This window comes from Rhinolophus sinicus, chromosome 8 (assembly GCF_057876585.1).
Source record: "Rhinolophus sinicus isolate RSI-liver-muscle chromosome 8, RSI-T2T, whole genome shotgun sequence".
Classification (NCBI taxonomy): Eukaryota; Metazoa; Chordata; class Mammalia; order Chiroptera; family Rhinolophidae; genus Rhinolophus; species Rhinolophus sinicus.
In genome coordinates, this window is record NC_142508.1 from 44,082,693 (window position 1) to 44,103,303 (window position 20,611).

The window sequence follows — 20,611 nt, forward strand, 5'->3', positions numbered from 1 at the left end:
GTTCATCATCCCATCTGCAGGGCCTGGGGAAACCACCTCCTGGTCCCAGCTCCCAGACCCTGGGCTGATTTCCTCTGATAGCTGGTCTGTACAACCTTCCTACAAGTCCCACCTCAGGGCCTTTGCACTTGCTGTTCCCCTGGGCTAGTCACGTGGCTCTCCGTCCCTTCTTTCAGGTCTCTGCTCAAATGTCCCCTCCTCAAAGAGGCCTTTCCTTAACCTCCTCTATCTAAAGCAACAGCCTTCATCATTCTCTGTCTCCTTATCCTTACCTTTTATAGACCACAGTACTACTGAAAAAATAAAAATAAAAAAAAAAAACTAAGGGGAAAAGCTAAGAAAACTTTCATTATAAATGCCAATTAGACCTATTGCTCTTCAGTGCCAACAAGCTTCTTTTGGGTTTTCTCACACACATAAAGAACATAATGTAGGGTGAAAATGAAATATGTCATACTAACAATGTATGAACGTACATGTTAAATCATTTTTAAAACTGCTTTACCAGTAGTATTTGGTCGTTCAACAGTAAAATATAGACTTACGAATTCATTACACAAAATTAACAAGAAAAAAATAGTTTTTTTAAATTGCAACAAGTTTGATATCAAGTTTATATACCACCCATATAAAACATAAAAATTGAACAGACGGAACAAGTTTTCATCTGTTAATGGTTTAGAGCAGTAGAATAAGTTTAAATTTCAAATTCCAAGTAAAAATGTGAGAACGACCCATGCGATTCTGTATTCGTTTTAAAATAAACACATCTCCAGTAGAGAGAGTTCCCTCTTTTGCAGCCCCCCTTCCCGTCCTTACTGCCTCCCACACGGGCAGCATGCACACAGTTCTAGCAGAAAACACGCAATTGAACCTAACCAGTACATGTGATCTCTGCTCAGGAAGGGTGCTCTCCTCCAATGACAGGAGAGCAAAGTTGTGCCGTGTTGCCCGAAAATAAAACCGGGTCTTATGTGCATTTTTGCTTCAAAAGACGCATTGGGGCTTATGTTCAGGGGATGTCATCCTGAACAATCATGCTAGGGCTTATTTTCTGGTTAGGTCTTATTTTCGGGGAAACACGGTACTACTTTTAGATAATTGTTTTTGGTAACGAGGTTTTATAAAATTTTAAATAGGTATTATGTTGCCTCTAAACTATTTTGGGTCACCTTACAACATTCCTAAACAAAACAGTATCCAAGGTGTGATCAAACAATATGGTGACTGTTTAAGTAAAAATAAATTCTTACAATAAAAGACACATTGCCATTAATCTCCCTCAAAATACTCCCCCTCACTTCGAACACACCCCATCATTCTTGCCACTTTCTGAAGCAGTTCTGGAAGTCCTATTTTGTGAGTGTCTTTAGTTGCACTGTCGTGGCTGCTTCAATATCCTGAATTGATTCAAAATGTTTACCTTTCATGGTCATTTTGACTTTGGGGAAGAGCCAGAAATCACATGGTGCCAGACCCAGTGAACAGGAAGAGGACACACCATGATGTTTTTATTTGACAGAAATTGCCATATACCAGAAGCGATGTGTGACACGGAGCCTTTCTGTTGTGATCAGAAAATATGGTAAATGCTGCTGCCAAGTGCCATCCAACAGAAAGGCAGGGATCTTCAACACAGGAAGCAGCGCATGGAACCTTAGTAACAGTGTGTGACAAGTTGCAGCTTGTTCAGTGCTGTCAGTCAGTGGTGAGCTACAGTTGAGAGAAGGTGTGCTGTAAATCATCCTCCATCATGACAATGCTCTGTGTCACACTTTGTTCTGGTTCGGCAATTTCTGTCAAATAAACACATCACGGTGTCCTCATCACCTTATTCACCGGACCTGGCACCGTGCATCTTCTGGCTCTTCCCCAAAGTCAAAAGTGGTTCAGGTATCGAGGCAGCCACGACAGCGCAACTAAAGACACTCATGAAACAGGACTTCTAGAACCGCTTCAAAAAGTGGCAAGAACGATGGGATACGTGTGTTCGAAGAAAGGGGGAGTATTTTGAAGGGGATTAATGGCAATATATCTTTTACTGTAATAATTTTTAAAATTTAAACATTCACCGTATTTTTTTATCACACCTTCTATATTGACCCAAGACATAATTCACTTCAGGAAAAAAATCCAAATTAGAGTAATGCAGTGAGAGGAACTGAAGCAGGAATTATAAGTAGCATGTTCAAAACCCAAGATGTAACCCCAGCCACACACGCAGAGTAAAGAACATCATATTAAGAGGGACATACTATATCATCATTAGTTAAAGACAATCACAAACGTCAACTATATAGACTATGGAACAAAATTAAATACTTATATTTGACTATGGCTGCGTTTGATCTTCTCACAACTTACTGTATTTTAGAAATACTACTGCTGGCGCTGCCACATTATATCCATTTGCCTCCTATTCAACCAAATCCTAAGACCCTTCCATTAGGTGAATGAATTTACCAGATTACTGAAAAGTATAAACCAGCAGATCTGTTCCCTCCCTTTCTGAACCAATCCTTCTTTAAAACACAGCAATAAATAAAATGCTTAGACTTCAAAGACATTCCCTGTTAGGCAGCAGTGATCATATTTACTAAGGAGAATTGAAAGTAAGGCATGAGTATAGCTCTGAAAAATAAGGATAAAGATAACACATTTATTTTTAAAATGGATAAATAAAAGAAAGCAGTCCCCGTCGTTCTCTACCTCCTCCTGTTTTATTTCTCTGCATAATGGTTGTCTTCACCTCCCGTTGCATCCTCTGCCATGTATGTATTTATCTATCTGTTCGTCTCTGGAGCAGTAGCTCCAGGAGAACAGAGCTTTGTCTCTTGTTCACTGCTGGCACCTAACACTTGCTGAATAAAAGCGATTTCGTAAACAGCTCAGAATCGCAATAAACCTTTTTACATACTTTGCCAAGGACCTGACCCTGACATTTGTCTCCTAATCCTCCATAAGCCCATTCTTGTCACTTCTGGGGTCAGGGAAACCCGGAAAAGCCAAGCCAGGTATTCAACAGATGGGTGCCACTATGCCCACCTCACCTTTGAGCCCCCGGCCAGTACCAGGTGGCGGGTCTTGCAGACAAACATGCCCCCATTCTTCACCAGTTTTTTGCAATGCAGGAAGGCGAAGCTGCGGTAGAGATGGCGAATCTCGCCTTCCCGGCCCTGGAGGGGAAAGGACGGTCACTTGTGGCCACACCCTAGCTGTCCCCTTCCAGACACAACTGATGGGCAGGAGCTCATACTCACTGAATGGGGGCCATCAATGACCTTGACGATGTCTTTCACGTGGATGTTGTTCTGTTCCGAGTCCAGGGCCACGGCAAAGCGGTTGTCCTTCTTCCGGGTCACAGCCTGGTGCCTGACAGTCACCACCTTCCCGTACATGTTCAGGACCTACAGAGGGAGCGGGGGCATGCTGAGGGGGTGAGAGTGGCAAGAGTGGGGTGACATGGGTCAGGGCGTCCCTGAAGTGGGACGATCCTGCCTCAGGGGAGACTGCAGGACGCCTAGACTCCCTGGCTCTGGGGCAGGCAATGTCAGTGCCACCTCCTAGGCACTGGCTCAACCAAAACTGTTCCCAATTATCTGGGAAGGCACTGAATCCCCTGATTGAGCATCAGGGCCCCAAGAGATGGGTGGAGGAGTAGATATTAACATAACAGCTTATGTTAACCCATTACTCTGTACCAGGCCCCACGCTAAACTCTTCATACAAGATTTCACTGAAGCCTAAAAACTGCCTTCTGAGATGGATGCTGTCATGATTCCCAACTTACACAGGGGGAGTCTCAGGCCCAGAGAGGGCAAGTCAGCAGCCCAGGGTAACACAGCACCAAAGCAACAGAGCTGAGATGTGACTCCAGAGTCCAGAATCCTAAGCACTATGCTGTGTGGCTCCCACATCCTTGGCGAGGGGGGGAAGGGGAGGGGGGCACCTTTAGCAAGGGTCCTTTAGCAAGCACTGAATGCCAGCATGCATACCTGACCTCAGAGATTCATTCACAACTAAGTCAGTAGATGCTGCCAATACCTCCATTTTACAGGGTGGGAGAATGAGGCACAGAGAGGGTAACTGACTTGCCACTTGCCCAATCTCACATATCCAGTCGTGGGTAACAGAGGCAGGTCTGCAACCCAGAGAAGTCTGGGTTCTCAGCCACCATGCTCTGCCACCTCCCAGGAGGAGGAGCTCGAGGGAGAGGAAGCCCCCTAAAGTAAGCTCGCCACTGAGTACAGCACCCACACCTGGAAGGTCTCCCGCTCCAGCCGCACGATGACGCCCACGGTCTGGGGGTCCAGATGCACCAGCTCCCCCCATTCATGCTGACCCCCGACATCCACACCTGATGCCGTCTCTGAGCAGAGCTGCAGGTCCCGGGGGAGCACCTTCAGCTGCCGGGAGAGGGGGAAGGAAGAGGTGAAGCAGAGTCCAAGTGGCTTGGCTGCCTGCATCTCCTCTGGACAAATCCGCGCTACTCCCACCCTCCTAACCCACCTCGTGCATGGTGAGGTCGGAGAAGAGGATGACGAAGTTCTCCTCCACTCGCACAATAAGGCCTGTGTCGCCCTCGAATCGGCCAGCAATCACCTTCACATGGTCCCCCATCTTGAAGTATTTCCGAAGTTCCTGGGCCGGGAACTCCAGCATGTCCTGTGGATTGGGTGAGGAGACGACGAGCAGGTGAGGGGGACGCTATCACAGCTCACCTGCCCTACCTGTCTTTAGAATCCACTTGAGTTGCTGGAAAAGACCCTGGCCAAGACCCACTCCAGGCTGATACTCCCCAACCACAGGCTACCTTAGGCCACCAGGACAACCCTCAGACCTCCCCTGAGACAGCTGACTTCAGACAGGGTATCAGCCTAGACTACCCATTACGCCACAGAGAGCCAGCCTGTCCTCAGACACGACACAGACCAGACACCACCTCAGACCCGCCTGGAGACAGCCTCACCCCAGACACGCCATGCTAGCCTGGACAAGCCCTCGGAGAGGGGGAGTGGGAGAGAGGGAGGGAGGGAGGGAGGGAGGGAGGGAGGGAGGGAGGGAGGGAGGGAGGGTAAACCCGGCAGCCACCTCAGATTACTCATGGTTACATCACGCTCTCAACCCAGCACATACGTGCAGGCAGTGGGCGCCCACCTTGAGGTCCTCGTGCTTGGGCATGATGGTGATCTTGTTGCCGTCCACGCTGAGGATCTTGCCCTGCAGGTTGATGAGCTCACCCTCACACACCTCCACATTGTCCCCAGGTTGGAAGTTGTGCTCCCGCTCCTTCCCTGCAAGGGCAGACGAAGGGCTGACTCAGAGCCACCCACTGCCATGGGCCACCCACCCCTCCTTGGCCTAAGTTACAGATGGGGACCAAATACCTGTGCTTTCAGTCACCACCTCCAGGTCAATGCCCTCTGGCTGGTCCTCAAACTTCTCCAGCTCAGAGAGTGTGGGCTTCACACCCTCCGTGATCTGAGCCCCGAGAGACAAGGGGAAGAGGAGGAAGTGGACGAAGGTCAGTGTCACAGCCCGGCTGAGCAGGCTAGAAAGACGGTGAGAATTATTCCCCAGGTACACTCCTGACTCGAGGATAACACGGGACAGACCCAGGTAACCCACTGCTCTGGGACCTGGGCTGCAGGAGGGAGAAAGCTTGGCCTCCCCATTCCCTGTGGCCATTAGCACGACCCCCTCTGGGACCCTTACCACAGCAGACATGGCGAAGCTCTTGAACAGAAAGCCCTTCCGGCTGTAACGGTTCCCCTCAAAGATGAGGAAGTCGCCATCAGAGGCAACATCGCCCCCCAGGGACCTGAGATTTTGTGAAGGAGAGAAGATGGGAAGGGGAGGTGAAGACGACAATCTGCTGTACTGTCTCCTCCACTGGCAAAGGGGGAAGAGGAGGACTGACCCAGCCCATCCCAACACACGCACTCCTGGCGGGAGGGACCTCACAGAGCCCAAGGACCCGGCTTGGTGGAGGGGCACACAGCCCCGTACTCCGCTGCCCCTTCCCTGCCTTCTTTCTCACCACAGCACGCGTCACCCACTGATGAGCTACTGCTGGACCTGTCTCCCTAAGTAGAATAGCAGCTTGGAGGTAAGGCGCGTAACGTCTTTGATTCACTGTTTCCCCCGTAACAGTGCCTGCACAGCACAGACACTCAGCACGGGTTCGACGAAGTATCGGACAGTTAACCTTCACGGAGCACTCGGCCTGTGCCTGGCCTGGACACAGCCCGCATCACCGACGCCTCCCCAACGCCTGTCACAGCAGTCATACGTCCCTTGTTTCCAGGGAAATAAGGGGATCGGCTTGGAGAGGGCACAGCACATGGCCTAGGCAGTGAGTCTGAGTCAGGATTCTCTACTGGACCTGCCTCTGCCCCTTGCTTCCACAACAGGGAGGGAAAACTCCCCCAGTCCCCGAAAAGGAGCAGGTGGGGCTCTCATGCCACTCACTCGATACAGTGTTGTCATTCACATGCTCAGTGTGGTGTGGAAGGGGACAAGCGTGCTGGGCATGTCAGGGTGGGCATAAAGGGCCACTCTGATTTGCTCTCTGCCACACAGCAAGGGGTGGTCCAGCTGGGTGGAGACCAGTGCTGTAAGTGGGTCCAATTCAGACACGGGAAGTATTAGCCAGGTCTTTAGGTCCAGATCGGAAGGCACGTTCTATAATCCAGACAATGAAAAACTGTCTGGCTAACTCACAATGGGTTCCAGAACAAGACTTGAGGGAAAGCATCACCGGCAGCTCTTGTTTTTCCATCTCCTCCTCTCCTGCCCTCCCTGTTAGAGCTCCTGCTAGGCCTGGAATGCTGGAATCCCCGGATGCTCTGAACTCTATCCAGCGGGGAGGGTGAGGGAGACATTCTGAGAGGAAGACGCTCTATCCCCCCATCTTGGCTGCCCAGGCATCACAAGATCAGGGAGAGACTTTATAAAGCCTGATGTGTTAATAAATCCCATTTCAATATGTGATACCATGAATCACACTTACTACATGCAAAGCGCTACTCTGGTACACATGCGTATTATTTAATTCAATTTTGACTACAATCTTTGGAAACAGGGATTATTACCAATCTTTGTAAGCAGAGGAAACTGAGGCACAGGAATGTTCAATAACTTGGCTGAGGCTATACTTCCCGCTCACCCCTCACAAACTGTATCTGCCAGGGGTCCATCCCTGTGAGGGCACATTCTGTACCACAGGTCTGGGGACCCAACCCAGTCAAACGCCAAAACACTCACCTGATCTTCTCGGCGTCAAATAGCCTCTGTGGAGGTCGCTTAAACTTCTTCCTTTTGGCAAACCAGTCTTTCTGTGGAGGAAAAGGGGAACGGGTAGAAAGGGCGAGGGAGGAGGGCTTGGCCACCAGCATCCCCCTCCCTGCAGGCAGCAGGTCCCCCCGGTACCAAGCTCATTCGGGCCTTGATGCGGTCGTAGTCGATGCGCGGGATCATCTTCAGGGAGATGGTGTTCTGGCTGGGCTCCACGTAATCCACCTGCAATGGGGCGCCATCAGGAAGGGCCCGCCCACCCAGAGCCCACACACAGGACGGACAAGGAGACGCCAGGCAGAGTACTGGACCCAGGGTGACGGGGAAGACATCAGACGGCAGGCCACTCCCCAGTTCTCTCTCTGGCCTCTTTCCTCTGACTAGCCGTTGCCTGTTTGACAGCTCCACTTGGATGTTTAAAAAGGTCCCTCGAATGTGGCATAACCACGACCAACCTCCTGATTTGCCCCAAACCTGCTCCTCTCCCAGTCCTCCCATTCCGTTCTTCCTTCTGCTCAGGCACACAACCTGAGGGTCATTCTTAACTCTTCTTTCTCTTAATATCTATATCCAATCTGCCAGCAAATCTTGCCAGCTCTGCCTTCAAAAACTCCAACCTTGGCCTTGCCCCACCATCACTGGCCACCTTGACTACGGCCTCACTGGTCTACTCACTGGTCTCCCTGCTCCTGGGGTCCCCTCCAGTCTATTCAAGGGTTTCTCAGTAATGCTTTGTTGTGGGGGCTGCCCCAGGCATTGTAGGACGTCAGCAGCATCCCTGGCATCTACCGACGAGATGCTAGAATCAACTCTCTTTCCAGTTGAAATAACCAAATACGTAGCCATACATTGCTACATGTGACCAGTGCTTGAGAACCAGTCACCAGAGTAAACCTGTTAAAATCAAAGTTATACTGTATCCCTTAGAGCCCTCCCACCTTACTCCAGTAAAAGCCAAAGCCCAGTGATGGGCCTCTGTGAGCTCATCTCCTCCCACTCTTACCCTCACTCACTCGGCTTCATCTGGAGATAGTCCTAGCTCATGTGCTGTTCCTTCTGTCACAACACACTTCCCCAGTAACTCCACACAGCTCACTCCCCCCAATCTTTACTCAGTACGCTTTGATCATGCACAGAAGATGGTCATTCACTTCCTGTGCTCACAACCAAGTCCAGGCTCTGCTTCCCCTAACCTGAGTGGGGTGCGGCTCTGCAGGAAAGGGGCCGGGAAGGACAAAAGGCGAGGAGAGGAAGACAGAGCAGAGGAGCTGACGTGTGAACGTGAGTCCTGGCCCCCCTGGTCATCCCACCCTGCCCCAGGCACCTGTGCGATGTCGTCCTTATAGATGCCCCGCTTGAGGCGGACCCAGGATTTTGGTTTCAGGTTGGCCACCTCCTTCACCACTTTGAGCACGTCCGTCATCTCCTTGATGGGCACCATCTGCTGGTTCCAGTAGCCGAGCCGCAGGTTGCCCACGCCCTCAATGGCCTGCTTCACGTGTGTCTGCTTGTAGGCCTCCACGTAGATGTAGCCCTTCACGTGCTCTGGAGCCACCACCGACTTAATCTGCAGGGGCTGTAGGACCGAGCCCATGGAAGGAGGCAGTGAGACACACCTGCCAATAACAGTAACAACTGCCACTTCGGCAGTCTCTCCTCCAGGACTTTATCCCACAGACACGGGCTGGCTCAATGACATGGACACAACAATGTTCACAGCAGAGTTATTTATTAGAGCAAACAAACAAGATTGGAAATTTTAAAATGCCCCAAAAGAGGGAGCTGTTAAATTACAGCTTAACCATACCATGAAATATAATGCAGGAGTTAAAAAAAAAAAAAATGATGGGGAAGGGGGTTTATCACTTTGTGAGGGGTATAAATGTCTGTTACATTGTTTTGTACACCTGAAACTAGTAAAAAAAAAAAAAAAAAAAAAAAACCTGAAACTAATAAATAAAATTAAATAAAAAACAACAACATGAACCTATGTAGTAACACAGAAAGAAATCCAATATATTTTGTATATAAAACGCAATGAGAACCAAAGAGAGCTGGAGTGGCTATACGAATAGCAAACAGAACAGATTTTACGACAAAAATTGTTACCAGAAATAAAGGACATTTTATGATAAAAAAGTCAATCCATCAAAAAAGATATAAGAATTATAAATATATGTGACCCTAACAACAGAGCCTCAAAATACACTGAAACAAAAATTAACAGAAATGGGGCCGGCCTGGTGGCTCAGGCGGTTAGAGCTCCGTGCTCCTAACTCCGAAGGCTGCCGGTTTGATTCCCACACGGGCCAGTGGGCTCTCAACCACAAGGTTGCCAGTTCAATTCCTCGAGTCCCCCAAGGGATGGTGGGCTCTGCCCCCTGCAACTAAGATTGAACACGGCACCTTGAGCTGAGCTGCCTCCCAGATGGCTCAGTTGGTTGGAGTATGGGCTCTCAACCACAAGGTTGCCAGTTCGATTCCTCGACTCCCGCAAGGGATGGTGGGCAGCGACCCTGCAACTAAAATTGAACACGGCACCTTGAACTGAGCTGCCGCTGAGCTCCTGGATGGCTCACTTGGTTGGAATGCGTCCTCTCAACCAAGGTTGCCGGTTCGAGTCCCGCAAGGGATGCTGGGCTGTGCCCCCTACAACTAGAAATGGCAACTGGACCTGGAGCTGAGCTGCGCCCTCCACAACTAAGACTGAAAGGACAACAACTTGACTTGGAAAAAAAGGCCTGGAAGTGCACACTGTTCCCCAATAAAGTCCTGTTCCCCTTCCCCAATAAGAAAATCTTTAAAAAGAAAAAAATTAACAGAAATGAAGAGAGAAAACTGACAATTCAACAATATTAATCAAGGTGGCCCAGTGGCTCAGTTGGTTAGAGCGCAGTGCTCATACCAAGGTTGCCGATTCAATTCTCATATGTGCCAGTGAGCTGCGCCCTCCACAACTAGATTGAAAACAACCACTTGACTTGGAGCTGATGGGTCCTGGAAAAACACACTGTTCCCCAATATTCCCCAACAGAAAAGAAAAAAAACACACAAAAAAAAACAACAACAATAATAATCAGAGGCTACAATACCCTACTTTTAATAATGGGTTGAACAACTAGACAGAATATCAAATCAGCAAGGAAACAGAACACTTCAGTAACCCTATAAACACCCAGCCCTAACAGATGTCTACTCGTACAGATAGAACACTGCAGCGAACAACAGCAAGATGACATTCCTCTCAAGGGCACATTGAGCACTCTCCAGGATAAACCACATGTTAGGCCATAAAACAAGCCTCCATAAGTGCAAAAGGGCTAAAACCATATTTAAAGTATTTCCAACCCCATGAAATGAAAGTAGAAATCAGCAATACAAAGAAATTTAGGAAATTCACAAATACGGGAAACATACTTCTAAGTAACCAATGGGTCAAAGAAATCAGAAAGAAATTCGAAAATATTTTCAGGGGAATAAAAACAAAAACACACATACTAAAACTTATTGGAATGCGAAGAGAGCCATGCTCAGAAGTAAATTTACACCAACTTAAAAAAAAGAAACGCCAACTTAAAAAAAATAAAAAATAAAAATCTCAAATCAATAACCTAACTTTCTACCTTTAAAAAACTAGAAAAGGAAGAGAAAACTAAACCCAAAGCAAGCGGAAGGAAAGCAATAATAAAGATCAGAGTGGAAATAAGTGAAATAGAGAACAGAAAACAAATAAGAGCAGCACATTACAACCCAATGTTGGTTCCTTGAAAAAAAATCAACAGATTTGACAAAGCTTTAGCCAGAAGGACCAAGAAAAAAGAGAAGACTCAAATTACTAAAATCAGGAACGAAAGGAAAGACATTACTACCAATCTTACAGAATCATAAGGCAATACTATGGACAACGGCCAGCTAACAAATTAAGTAACTTAAATAAAATAAATGTTTTTCATAGAAAGACATAAACTATCAAAACTACCTCAAAAAGAAATAGAAAATCTGAGTAGACCTGCAAGAAGTAAAGATACTGAATTAGTAATCAAAAACCTTCCACACACAAAAAGCCCAGGACTACGTGGATTCACTGGTAATTCCACCAAACATTTAAATAATTAACACCAATCCTTCACAAACTCCTTTTATAATAGAAGAGAAGGAAACATTTCCGAATTCATCCTATGAATCCAGTATTACCCTGATACCAAAACCAAAGACATCATAAGAAAACTACACCACTATCCCTTACGATAGAGATGTAAAAATTTATAATAAAATAGAACACAGAATCCAACAACATATAAAAATTTTATGGAATGTGAATTATATCTCAATTTTTTAAAAAGCAATTAGTTTGCTTCAGCATTGGTTGTGATCATGAAAAATGGAAACAACCTCCTATTTACTGAGCATGGAAAGATAATTATGGCACTGACAAAAGGCTCACTGCAGAATGGTACATATGTAACACCATTTTGTGTTTAAAAAAAAAAGACAGTTTTTCAATATGCAGAGAAGACTCCTGGAAAGAAAGACACACACACAAACCAACAGTAATTACTTGTGAAAAATGGGACTGGTATAAAGAGATTTGGGATTTCACAATATACATGTACTACTCTGAACAAGAACAATAATCAGAGTCATAACTCCAATGAAGTCACTAGACTTTTGCCCAGGGCACAACACCGAGGTTTGTATACATTAAAAATCGTGATTTGCAAATCCTGCAACTGTCCACTTGGTCCCACTGACACACACCCATTACTTCAGCAGGTAAAAGCAACACACTCAGCCGAACACAAATCAAATGAAGTGAAAAAGTTACCAGCCAGCACAGTTACTAGCAGACCTAGGTTTCACGAATTTTAAGGACACCCTTCATAAGGTTTGCCCTAGTTTCAAAACTGAGAATTTTCTGACGTCAACTACATTTATTAAACACAAGCTGCTGGACAATTCCTGGCTGAGAGCTGGACATGCCCAAAGCTATTTAATCTTAATGATGCTGAAGGGCAAGCAAGGGGTCCAGAAAGGGGAAATGATTTGATCAAGGTCACACAAGTAGGAAGTGGCAGAGACAGGATTCAAACCCTGGCAGTCTGAAGAAGAATCTGTGCCCTTAGTAGAGATCACGGATGGCAGAATAGATGAAAGCTGTACTTGCCTCCTTCCGTGAACACATGAAAATTCTAACTAAATTATAGGACAATTACCCTATTGTTCCATCTGAAGAGAACCATCTGAAGTCTAGCTAAGCAGAAGTTTTATAACTGCCATGTTGAGACTGGTATGATGGGCAAAGACATAGAACTGGCAGCTCCACATCTGTGTGTGGTGGTTGAGAATCAGGAGGGATATCTTGGCCTTGGAGGCTCCCCCTAGAGGAGTGAAGGACCCCAGCCCCACACCAGGCTCCCCAGCCCAGAGTACTGGTGCTGGGAAGAGGAACGCCCACAACATCTGGCTGTGAAAAACAGTGAGGATTCTGACCATCCAACTGGGACAGAAGGCTGAGGAAAACCCAGACATCCTCTTAAAGGACCTGCACACAGCCTCTCTCGCTCACTCACTCACCCTGGGCCCAGCAGAGGGATAGTGACTCACGGGGTATAGGAGACATACGGGGAAAGACTGACTTGTGTGGCTTTGGTCTGAGGACTGAAGGGACTGAGGAGTGAAGGGACTGAAGTTGCCATTTTCTATGTGTGGGGTCCTGCTCCCGTGCAGCCAGCAGGTAGGCACCATCTTTCCTATGCTGAGCCCTCCTCCCACGCCCATGGCCAAATCTGAATCTGAGTTGGTCTGGTGAGCTCTGCTCGCTCCATCCTGGTAATGGGACCCCACACCATCCAACTCCCACAACGGTGGAGGCACTTTCTAGGCCAACAGCCAGCCCTGCCCACATTGGACTCTTTCTTGGAAAGCTATCTGGGTTCGCAGACCCCAGTCAGGCAGCGACTGGCCTCAGTGTGCTCTGAGACATTTGCTGAGAAGCTCCATGCTCAGCACTGGCACCAAAACAGAATCTACATTAGCCTGGTGAATCTACATTAGCCTTTCCACACTAGTGACTCCCTGAGACCCCACCTCACCCATCTTGAATACCACAAGAGGTTTTATCAGTGGCTGAACCTTAAGGGAGCCAGCGGGTGGCAGCAGGCTTCTCGGTGTCCTGGCTTTTTGTAGAGCTACCCCAGACCCGGTACTGGTGGGAGCCAGCCTTGGTTCTCAGCGTGGCCTCTCCCATGACCCTCCAAGTTTAGCACAGGCAGCAAACAACCACAGATTGCTTTGTAGCTCCTACCAGGTAGTCCCCAGTTGGTCACAGGCAGTATGGTGACCTGGGCCTGTACTAGAGCCCCTCCCAAGAGACCCCAGGACCAACATACTTGGAGGCTGGCTTCAGACCACAGCAGGGCACCACCAAATTAGCCCCACAAGTGGCACACACAAAGGGCAGTCTCAACAGGCACCAGAGCCCACTGGGGTGAATCCCACTCAGTAGGATAAGCCGTAAGCTGTGGATATGGCCAAACCCCACAGCCAGTCAGCCTGAGGGTAAATTCCACCCACCAATCAAGGCTCAACTATAATAGAAGGACACACAACCCACACAAGGGACACTCAAGGAGCACCTGGCTCAGGTGAGCAGGGAGACTGTGCCAGAGGTCCACAGGGCACCTACTACATAAGGTCACCCAACCAAGACGGGGAGATGTAGCAGAGCTACCTAACACATAGAAACAAACACAGACAGGCAGCCAAAATGAGGAAACAAAGAAATACATCCCAAATGAAAGAAAAGGAGAAAACTCCTGTTGAATAACGACGGTGTACACTTGAAAGTAATATATTGTACATTAGCCATATTTTTAATAGAAAATCTTTTAAAAAAAAATCTGTGCCTTTAATGCAGCATTTGCTGCCTTGCATGCAGATAGCATCTCTTCATGTTTTGTGTGCTAAGTGACCCCGAAGGGGCAGGGACCATCTCTGGCATGGTCACCGCTTATCCTCAGTATCTCCCAGTGTAGGGACCGGCCCAGAGGAGGGGCTCAGCAAATGTTTGATCACTGCATGAAAGGGAAGGAATTCTCCTCCAGATAGCTTTGTTCTTGACCCCCTTAGCCACACTGTCCTGTCATAAGACCCGCTCCCAAACAGTGACAGGGTTGGTGAATAGGCAGAACTCACTCTCAGGCAGAAAAGGCTCAGGAAGCTAGATGGCTGACGTCCAGAGGGCTACAGGGGCTAGGGGACCCAGCCGGAAATGCAGAGAAAGCAGAAACAATACCTCTGACAGGCACAGAAGAACACTTCAATCCAGGAAATGGTCATTTCTCAGTAGAAGTAACTTAACAGGCAGTGGTACCCTTGAACCTATACTGTCCCTCCCTCTGGGTTCTGGCCTATCTCTCCTTCCCAAACTGCCTAGACTTACTGTGTCTGTGAACTGGTAGGCGATGAACTTGCGCATCAAGGAAATAGCTGTGGCCCGTTCCTCCCCAATCTGGAAGAAGAGGGGAAGACTTAAGAGATGATGAGATGGAGGGCAGGACAGGGGAAAGAGGGCTGAAAGAGCAGCAAGAAAGACAGTCATTAGGCAAGAAAGGTAAAGGAGAGAGGGGAACAGGAGAGATGGAGAAATACAGAGCAAGATGAACAGACAGCAAGAAAGACAAAGGTGGGAGACAGTGAGTAAGGAAGGGCCAGGACGGGATGGGGAGGAGAGGGGCGGGAGAGGGTGAGGGGGGCGAGAAGGATGGAGAGGCAGAAAGAGAAGGACCAAGAAGCTGACAGGCCAAGACGACCCAGGACAGACACATGGACGGTTCTCCCCTACAAGGCCACCTCCCGCATTCCCCTGCCCCCCCAAACCACGAGGCCAGAGCACACACCTTACATTTGACAGTCCACAGATTGGGATCCCTAGACAGGAGAGGAAGAGAAAGACCTTTAGCAAAACTGTCTCCTCATCATGAAACATACAAATAATCACACCTATCCTTCTTCCCTTCACTCCACACCCTCTCCCTTATCCATCCTTCCATCCATCAGCAGAAGGAAGGAATAAAGTGGCATCATGCTCTCCCTCCTTCCCCCTCTCATCCACCATTCTGCCTGTGTGACTGACTCTGTGTCCTGATTTATTTCACGGAGTGACCCACGTGAGCACATCACCCAAGTACACTACAAGAGTCCCACCTCAGCCCCCCTGTCCCATTCCCCTTACTTGACTCCCGGGAGCAGCTGCTGCTGGGTGATGTCATCGGAGAGCTCATCAGATCCTCCATATACCCTGGAGAGAGGGCAGTTGGAAAGAAGAGGTGAAGCCCCATCAGACCCCTTTCCCTTCCCACAAAGGGATCACCTGCTCCCCCCCACCCCCCATCCCATGTCCTTACGTCTCTCCTACAGATGACTTGGCGTATTTCTTCATGTAATACTCGCCCAGTTCTTCTTCTCGCTGGTCCCTGTGGTGTGTGGAGGGGGGGTGGAGGGGAGTAAACATGAACTGAAGGCTGAAGAGAGGAGGTGGGCTGACTTGCCCCAAAATCTCCCATGGGAGCCAGTCTCACCCCTTTTCCCCTCCCTGCTCACCTCCAGAGGTTCTGTAGGCGGCGAGCCCCAGAACGGTCTTCGTCCAGGACAACATTATCGATGTTAGAGGCTGTAAAAAAGAAAAAAGGGGCAGATGGGGTGAGTAAGGGGAAGTGAAGAACAGGGGCCTGGAGAAAGTGGTGGGGCTAAGAGGACCAGAGGCAGGCCCTGGGGAGCAGACACCTTACTGAGGAAACCCCCAACCCTCACCCTCCTACTCTGTCCTGCTCAGCATTCTCCTTCTCATGAAAAGACTTGGGGAGGGGGCCTAACCGTTGGGGACATCCAGCTGTTTTCATCTCACAGCCACTGTCTAAGCACGCCCTGAACTCCATCCCACCGCACTCATGCCTGCATCCCTGTCCCCAACAATGCTCACACGCATAGGTACACACACACTTTCCCAGGCCAAGCACTGCTGGAGGCCTGGCCCCCCCGACTCTGGACCCTAACATGAGTCAGAGACCCCAGGGCCGGACAGGATGGGGGTGAGGGAGGGTGCCAAGGGCAGGAAGGAGGAGATGTCAGGATATGGGAAGCGGGTTGGGGAATCACACTTTTCAGATTCTTACCTTCAATCTCTTCTACTTGGAGGAAGAGGAGGTGGTGGTGGTGGTGGTGGTGGTGGTGGTGGTGGTGGTGGGCGAGGGCAGACAAAGTATGAGCCAAATTATAGCAGCAAAATCAACCAATGGTTGTGGGGAGGGGAAGGGAGGAACACAGGAAGGTTGAAAATCAAAAGTAAAGGTCAGGCACCAGGTGGTTGGGGGACAAGCCGAAATGTATGAGGCGCACAGAACGGAAAATAACAGGGAAGGGGGGCACTGGCCCAGGAAGTGGGGGGTATCTTGGGACACAGCCCACCCACCCTACAACCACCAGAAGGGATTCATTGGGCCCCTGGGATCTCAGATCCTCTCCCCACAACACCAACCACCCCACGGCCCCCGCCCCCCAACTCATGGGCCTCAAAGGAAATGGGTGCGGAGCGGATCTCTCTGGCAACGACAGAAAGAAGCAGGTGAGGAGGGTGGGGTTGGGGTGGTGTAGGGCATGGGGGTGGGAAGGTGGGCTCTCAAGACCTTCTCGGTCCCGTCTCCCAGTGGTTTTCCAGAGGTGGGGCCCACACACACCTTTCTCTAGGATGTCCTCTGCCCCGTCCTCCCACTGGTCCTCGTCTTCATACTCATCGTCGACATCTGAAACAGGCAAGCCAAGTGGTCAGGGGGCAGCAGGGACAAACGGGACATCCTGACAACAGTTCCAGGAAACTGCCTCTAGGAGATGGACACAACAAACCCTCACCTTACAGGACACTGAGGATCAGAAAGGTGAAGTTCTCGCCTGGGGCCACGGAGCTGCTCCAAGCAGCAGGGTCAGGTCTCCCAGGTAGATCCACCTGAACCTAAGTCATCCCTTCCCCCAACCCTAGCCACAGATCCATCTTAAAAAATAAGATCTAGGGCCACCCAGGAGACTCAGGCGGTTGGAGCTCCATGCTCCTAACTCCAAAGGCTGCCGGTTCGATTCCCACATGGGCCAGTGGGCTCTCAACCACAAGGTTGCCAGTTCAACTCCTCGAGTCCCGCAAGGGATGGTGGGCTGTGCTCCCTGCAACTAAAATTGAACACGGCACCTTGAGCTGAGCTGCCGCTGAGCTCCCGGGTGGCTCAGTTGGTTGGAGCGCGTCCTCTCAACCACAGGGTTGCCGGTTCGACTCCCGCAAGGGATGGTGGGCTGCACCCCCTGCAACTAGAAACGGCAACTGTACCTGGAGCTGAGCTGCGCCCTCCACAGCTAAGACTGAAAGGGCAACAACTTGACTTGGAAAAAATCCTGGAAATACACACTGTTCCCCAATAAAGTCCTGTTCCCCTTCCCCAATAAAATCTTTAAAATAAAATAAGATCTAAGTAAGCAAGCAGAAAAGTTCCCTTTCAATTACCAAGAGAAGACAGGTATATAGTTTTTAAAAGACAGCATTCATGGTTTGCTGGTTTTACCATTATTCTCTTACATTTATAATGGCTAACACTTACAGAGATCGTATTAGGTGCTCTGCGCTGTTCTGAGCACTTGCTACACATCCCTCATTGTATCTTCTTGGCAACCCTAAGGGAGGCACCATCATTGTTCCAATTTTAAAGTAAGGGCTCTGAAGCCCAGAGAGGTATCTAACTTATCCAAACATTCTTAGCTGGTACCTGAAAGGCAGCCTGGCTCCAGGGTCCATCACTTAACCTGTTCACTATATTATATATACTCTTCTGTATGTATCAAATATTGTATTAAAAACTTAAACAACATTAATACCAGCACGAGGTACATGTGTATACATGTGTACACATGATGTTCCGTGTACAGCAAGTTTCCCTCCCGTTTCTGACCCCCAGTATCTCAATCATGTTCCCCAGAGGCAACTGACATTTCTTGCCTAGAGATAATCTGTGCATATACAAGAACTGTATATAACCCCCCCCACTATTCCCACCCACCCCACCCCATGCCATTTTTTAACACGCTGTTCTGTACCTTCCTAGTTTTCTAAGCAATAATACTAGCTTGGAGCTCTTCCATAGCAGCACATGCCTCATATGCTACCTGATTAGCTACCCCCAAATTCACTTTACTAGGCCCTTATCATCAATGGACATTTAGCTCACCAAACACTTGCAACTGCAAACAGGATTGCAGCAAGCGTCTTTGTTCTCATGTCTTTACATGCAAGTTTAATTGTAGGGTGAATTCCTAAAAAAGGAATTGCAGGGATCAAAGGGTCCCTGCATGTTAAGCATTGATGGGCACTGCCACATATGCAGCCTTCCAGCAGGCAATACTCAACACTCCCACCACCAACACACAGTGTCCCACATCTTAGTCAGATGACGTTATCCATTCTTTCCATCGCGGCCCATGTGTTACCTAAGACCTTTTCTCTACTAAGGCCTCCCTGCCCCCTCAGCCTTTGAGAAAGGGCCAAAGCTCTCCGAGAACCAGGGACACCCAGAGCATTTCTTGCCCCTCTGCTCCCTTGTTTGCCCCTGGAGCAAGGGGTTCCCTAGAAAATGGAGGATGGTGTTCCCCTTTAGTCACTCCCCTTTACATGGGTGCGGAGAAAACGAGCACTCTCATGAACGGTGGGAGCTGGTTGGTGCATCAACTAATGTGACCTTTCAGGGGCCAACATTTGACCGCAGATTTTAAAAAGCTTTAAAAATATATGCATCCTCTTTGCCCAGCAATTTGACTTGTAGGGATTTACCATGTAGGAAATCTGTCGGATCCATCTTAGATGAGAAAAACTATACCTTCATTTCCACTAATCTCTGATTGAGATTTAGCATTTCTTTCAATTAGGAACAATGGCAAGAACCACAGCAGTGTTAGCAGTGAAATCTGATTATTTTCATAGCACAGCTCAGCTGCAGATATCTCAACATAGTCACTTACTGCTACTTCAAAATTAGTCTCACCAGACCCTCCACTAAATCTTGTTATTTAAATGTGTTAATAAAGAATCACAGGGGCCGGCCGGTGGCTCAGGCGGTTAGAGCTCCATGCTCCTAACTCCGAAGGCTGCCGGTTCAATTCCCACATGGGCCAGTGGGCTCTCAACCACAAGGTTGCCAGTTCAACTCCTCAAGTCCCGCAAGGGATGGTGGGCTCCGCCCCCTGCAACTAAAATTGAACACGGCACCTTGAGCTGAGCTGCCGCTGAGCTCCTGGATGGCTCAGTTGGCTGGAGCATGTCTTCTCAACCACAAGGTTGCCGGTTCGACTCCCGCAAAGGATGGTGGGCTGTGCCCCTGCAACTAACAACGACAACTGGACCTGGAGCTGAGCTGCACCCTCCACAACTAAGACTGAAAGGACAACAACTTGAAGCTGAACAGCACCCTCCACAACTAAGATTGAAAGGACAACAACTTGACTTGGAAAAAAAAAGTCCTGGAAGTCCACACTGTTCCCCAATAAAGTCCTGTTTCCCTTAAAGTCCTGTTCCCCTTCCCCAATAAAATATCTTAAGAAAAGAAAAAAAAAAAGAAGCATATACTTCACAATGTACTTCTAGTTTTGATACTGTTTCAATATAATCGTTCTTAAAATCCTCTGTTTTATGCATTTCAGAACATGACTCGGAGAAGGGGTCCATAGACTTCACTAAACTGCAAAAGGGGCCACAAAAAAGGTTAAGAACCCCTGGTCTAGATAATAACTTGCTTATGTGTGTGTAAATACATGTGAAGATGTTCACAACAGGGCTGCTTATAATACTGAAAAATATAAACAACTTCAATGTCCAACAAGAGATTGGTTAAATACATTACAGAATGGAACACTACACAGCCATTGGAAAAAAATAACTGTTTCAATGCTGATGATAGCAGATAACGTTTATGAAGCACTTAGGTGCCAAAAGTTGTTCAGAAAACTCTTCACACGAATTAACTCATTTAACCTACGCTATCTATGTTATATCCATCTCCACAAACGTTGAGTAAAAAAAAACAGTTTATAGAACAGTAAATATAATGTGGACCTACATAACATAAATAACCACCCTGCTTTCTGAGGGCCTACTCTAAGCTGGCATTACACTTTGCGTTGCCTTCAATTTAATGTGCTTTAAATGTATGGTCCCCCAAATCCTCAAACTATCCCTGCTGAAATAGGAAGAACTGTTTGTCCGCCTTGTAGAGAGGGGGCAAGAGGC

The 20,611-nt window shown here is 48.4% G+C and overlaps 1 protein-coding gene across 4 annotated transcripts in view; it reads right to left on the bottom strand.

The window, feature by feature from the left end:
* SUPT5H (SPT5 homolog, DSIF elongation factor subunit) overlaps positions 1 to 20,611 on the bottom strand; it is a 31,103-nt gene that overhangs the window by 4,886 nt on the left and 5,606 nt on the right. For 3 of the 4 annotated variants that reach the window (XM_019751457.3, XM_074314333.2, XM_019751459.3), the window contains exons 4-20: positions 17,031 to 17,096; positions 16,470 to 16,481; positions 15,898 to 15,967; positions 15,702 to 15,770; positions 15,530 to 15,595; positions 15,195 to 15,225; positions 14,738 to 14,806; positions 8,621 to 8,872; positions 7,432 to 7,521; positions 7,267 to 7,337; positions 5,716 to 5,821; positions 5,388 to 5,481; positions 5,158 to 5,294; positions 4,510 to 4,665; positions 4,260 to 4,406; positions 3,261 to 3,407; positions 3,051 to 3,176 (exon numbers count right to left, since the gene is read on the bottom strand). In XM_019751457.3, the coding sequence (XP_019607016.1) occupies positions 3,051 to 3,176; positions 3,261 to 3,407; positions 4,260 to 4,406; positions 4,510 to 4,665; positions 5,158 to 5,294; positions 5,388 to 5,481; positions 5,716 to 5,821; positions 7,267 to 7,337; positions 7,432 to 7,521; positions 8,621 to 8,872; positions 14,738 to 14,806; positions 15,195 to 15,225; positions 15,530 to 15,595; positions 15,702 to 15,770; positions 15,898 to 15,967; positions 16,470 to 16,481; positions 17,031 to 17,096 (1,709 nt within the window). The remainder of the gene's footprint in view (positions 1 to 3,050; positions 3,177 to 3,260; positions 3,408 to 4,259; positions 4,407 to 4,509; positions 4,666 to 5,157; positions 5,295 to 5,387; positions 5,482 to 5,715; positions 5,822 to 7,266; positions 7,338 to 7,431; positions 7,522 to 8,620; positions 8,873 to 14,737; positions 14,807 to 15,194; positions 15,226 to 15,529; positions 15,596 to 15,701; positions 15,771 to 15,897; positions 15,968 to 16,469; positions 16,482 to 17,030; positions 17,097 to 20,611) is intronic. The other variant, XM_019751460.3, reaches the window with a different exon arrangement.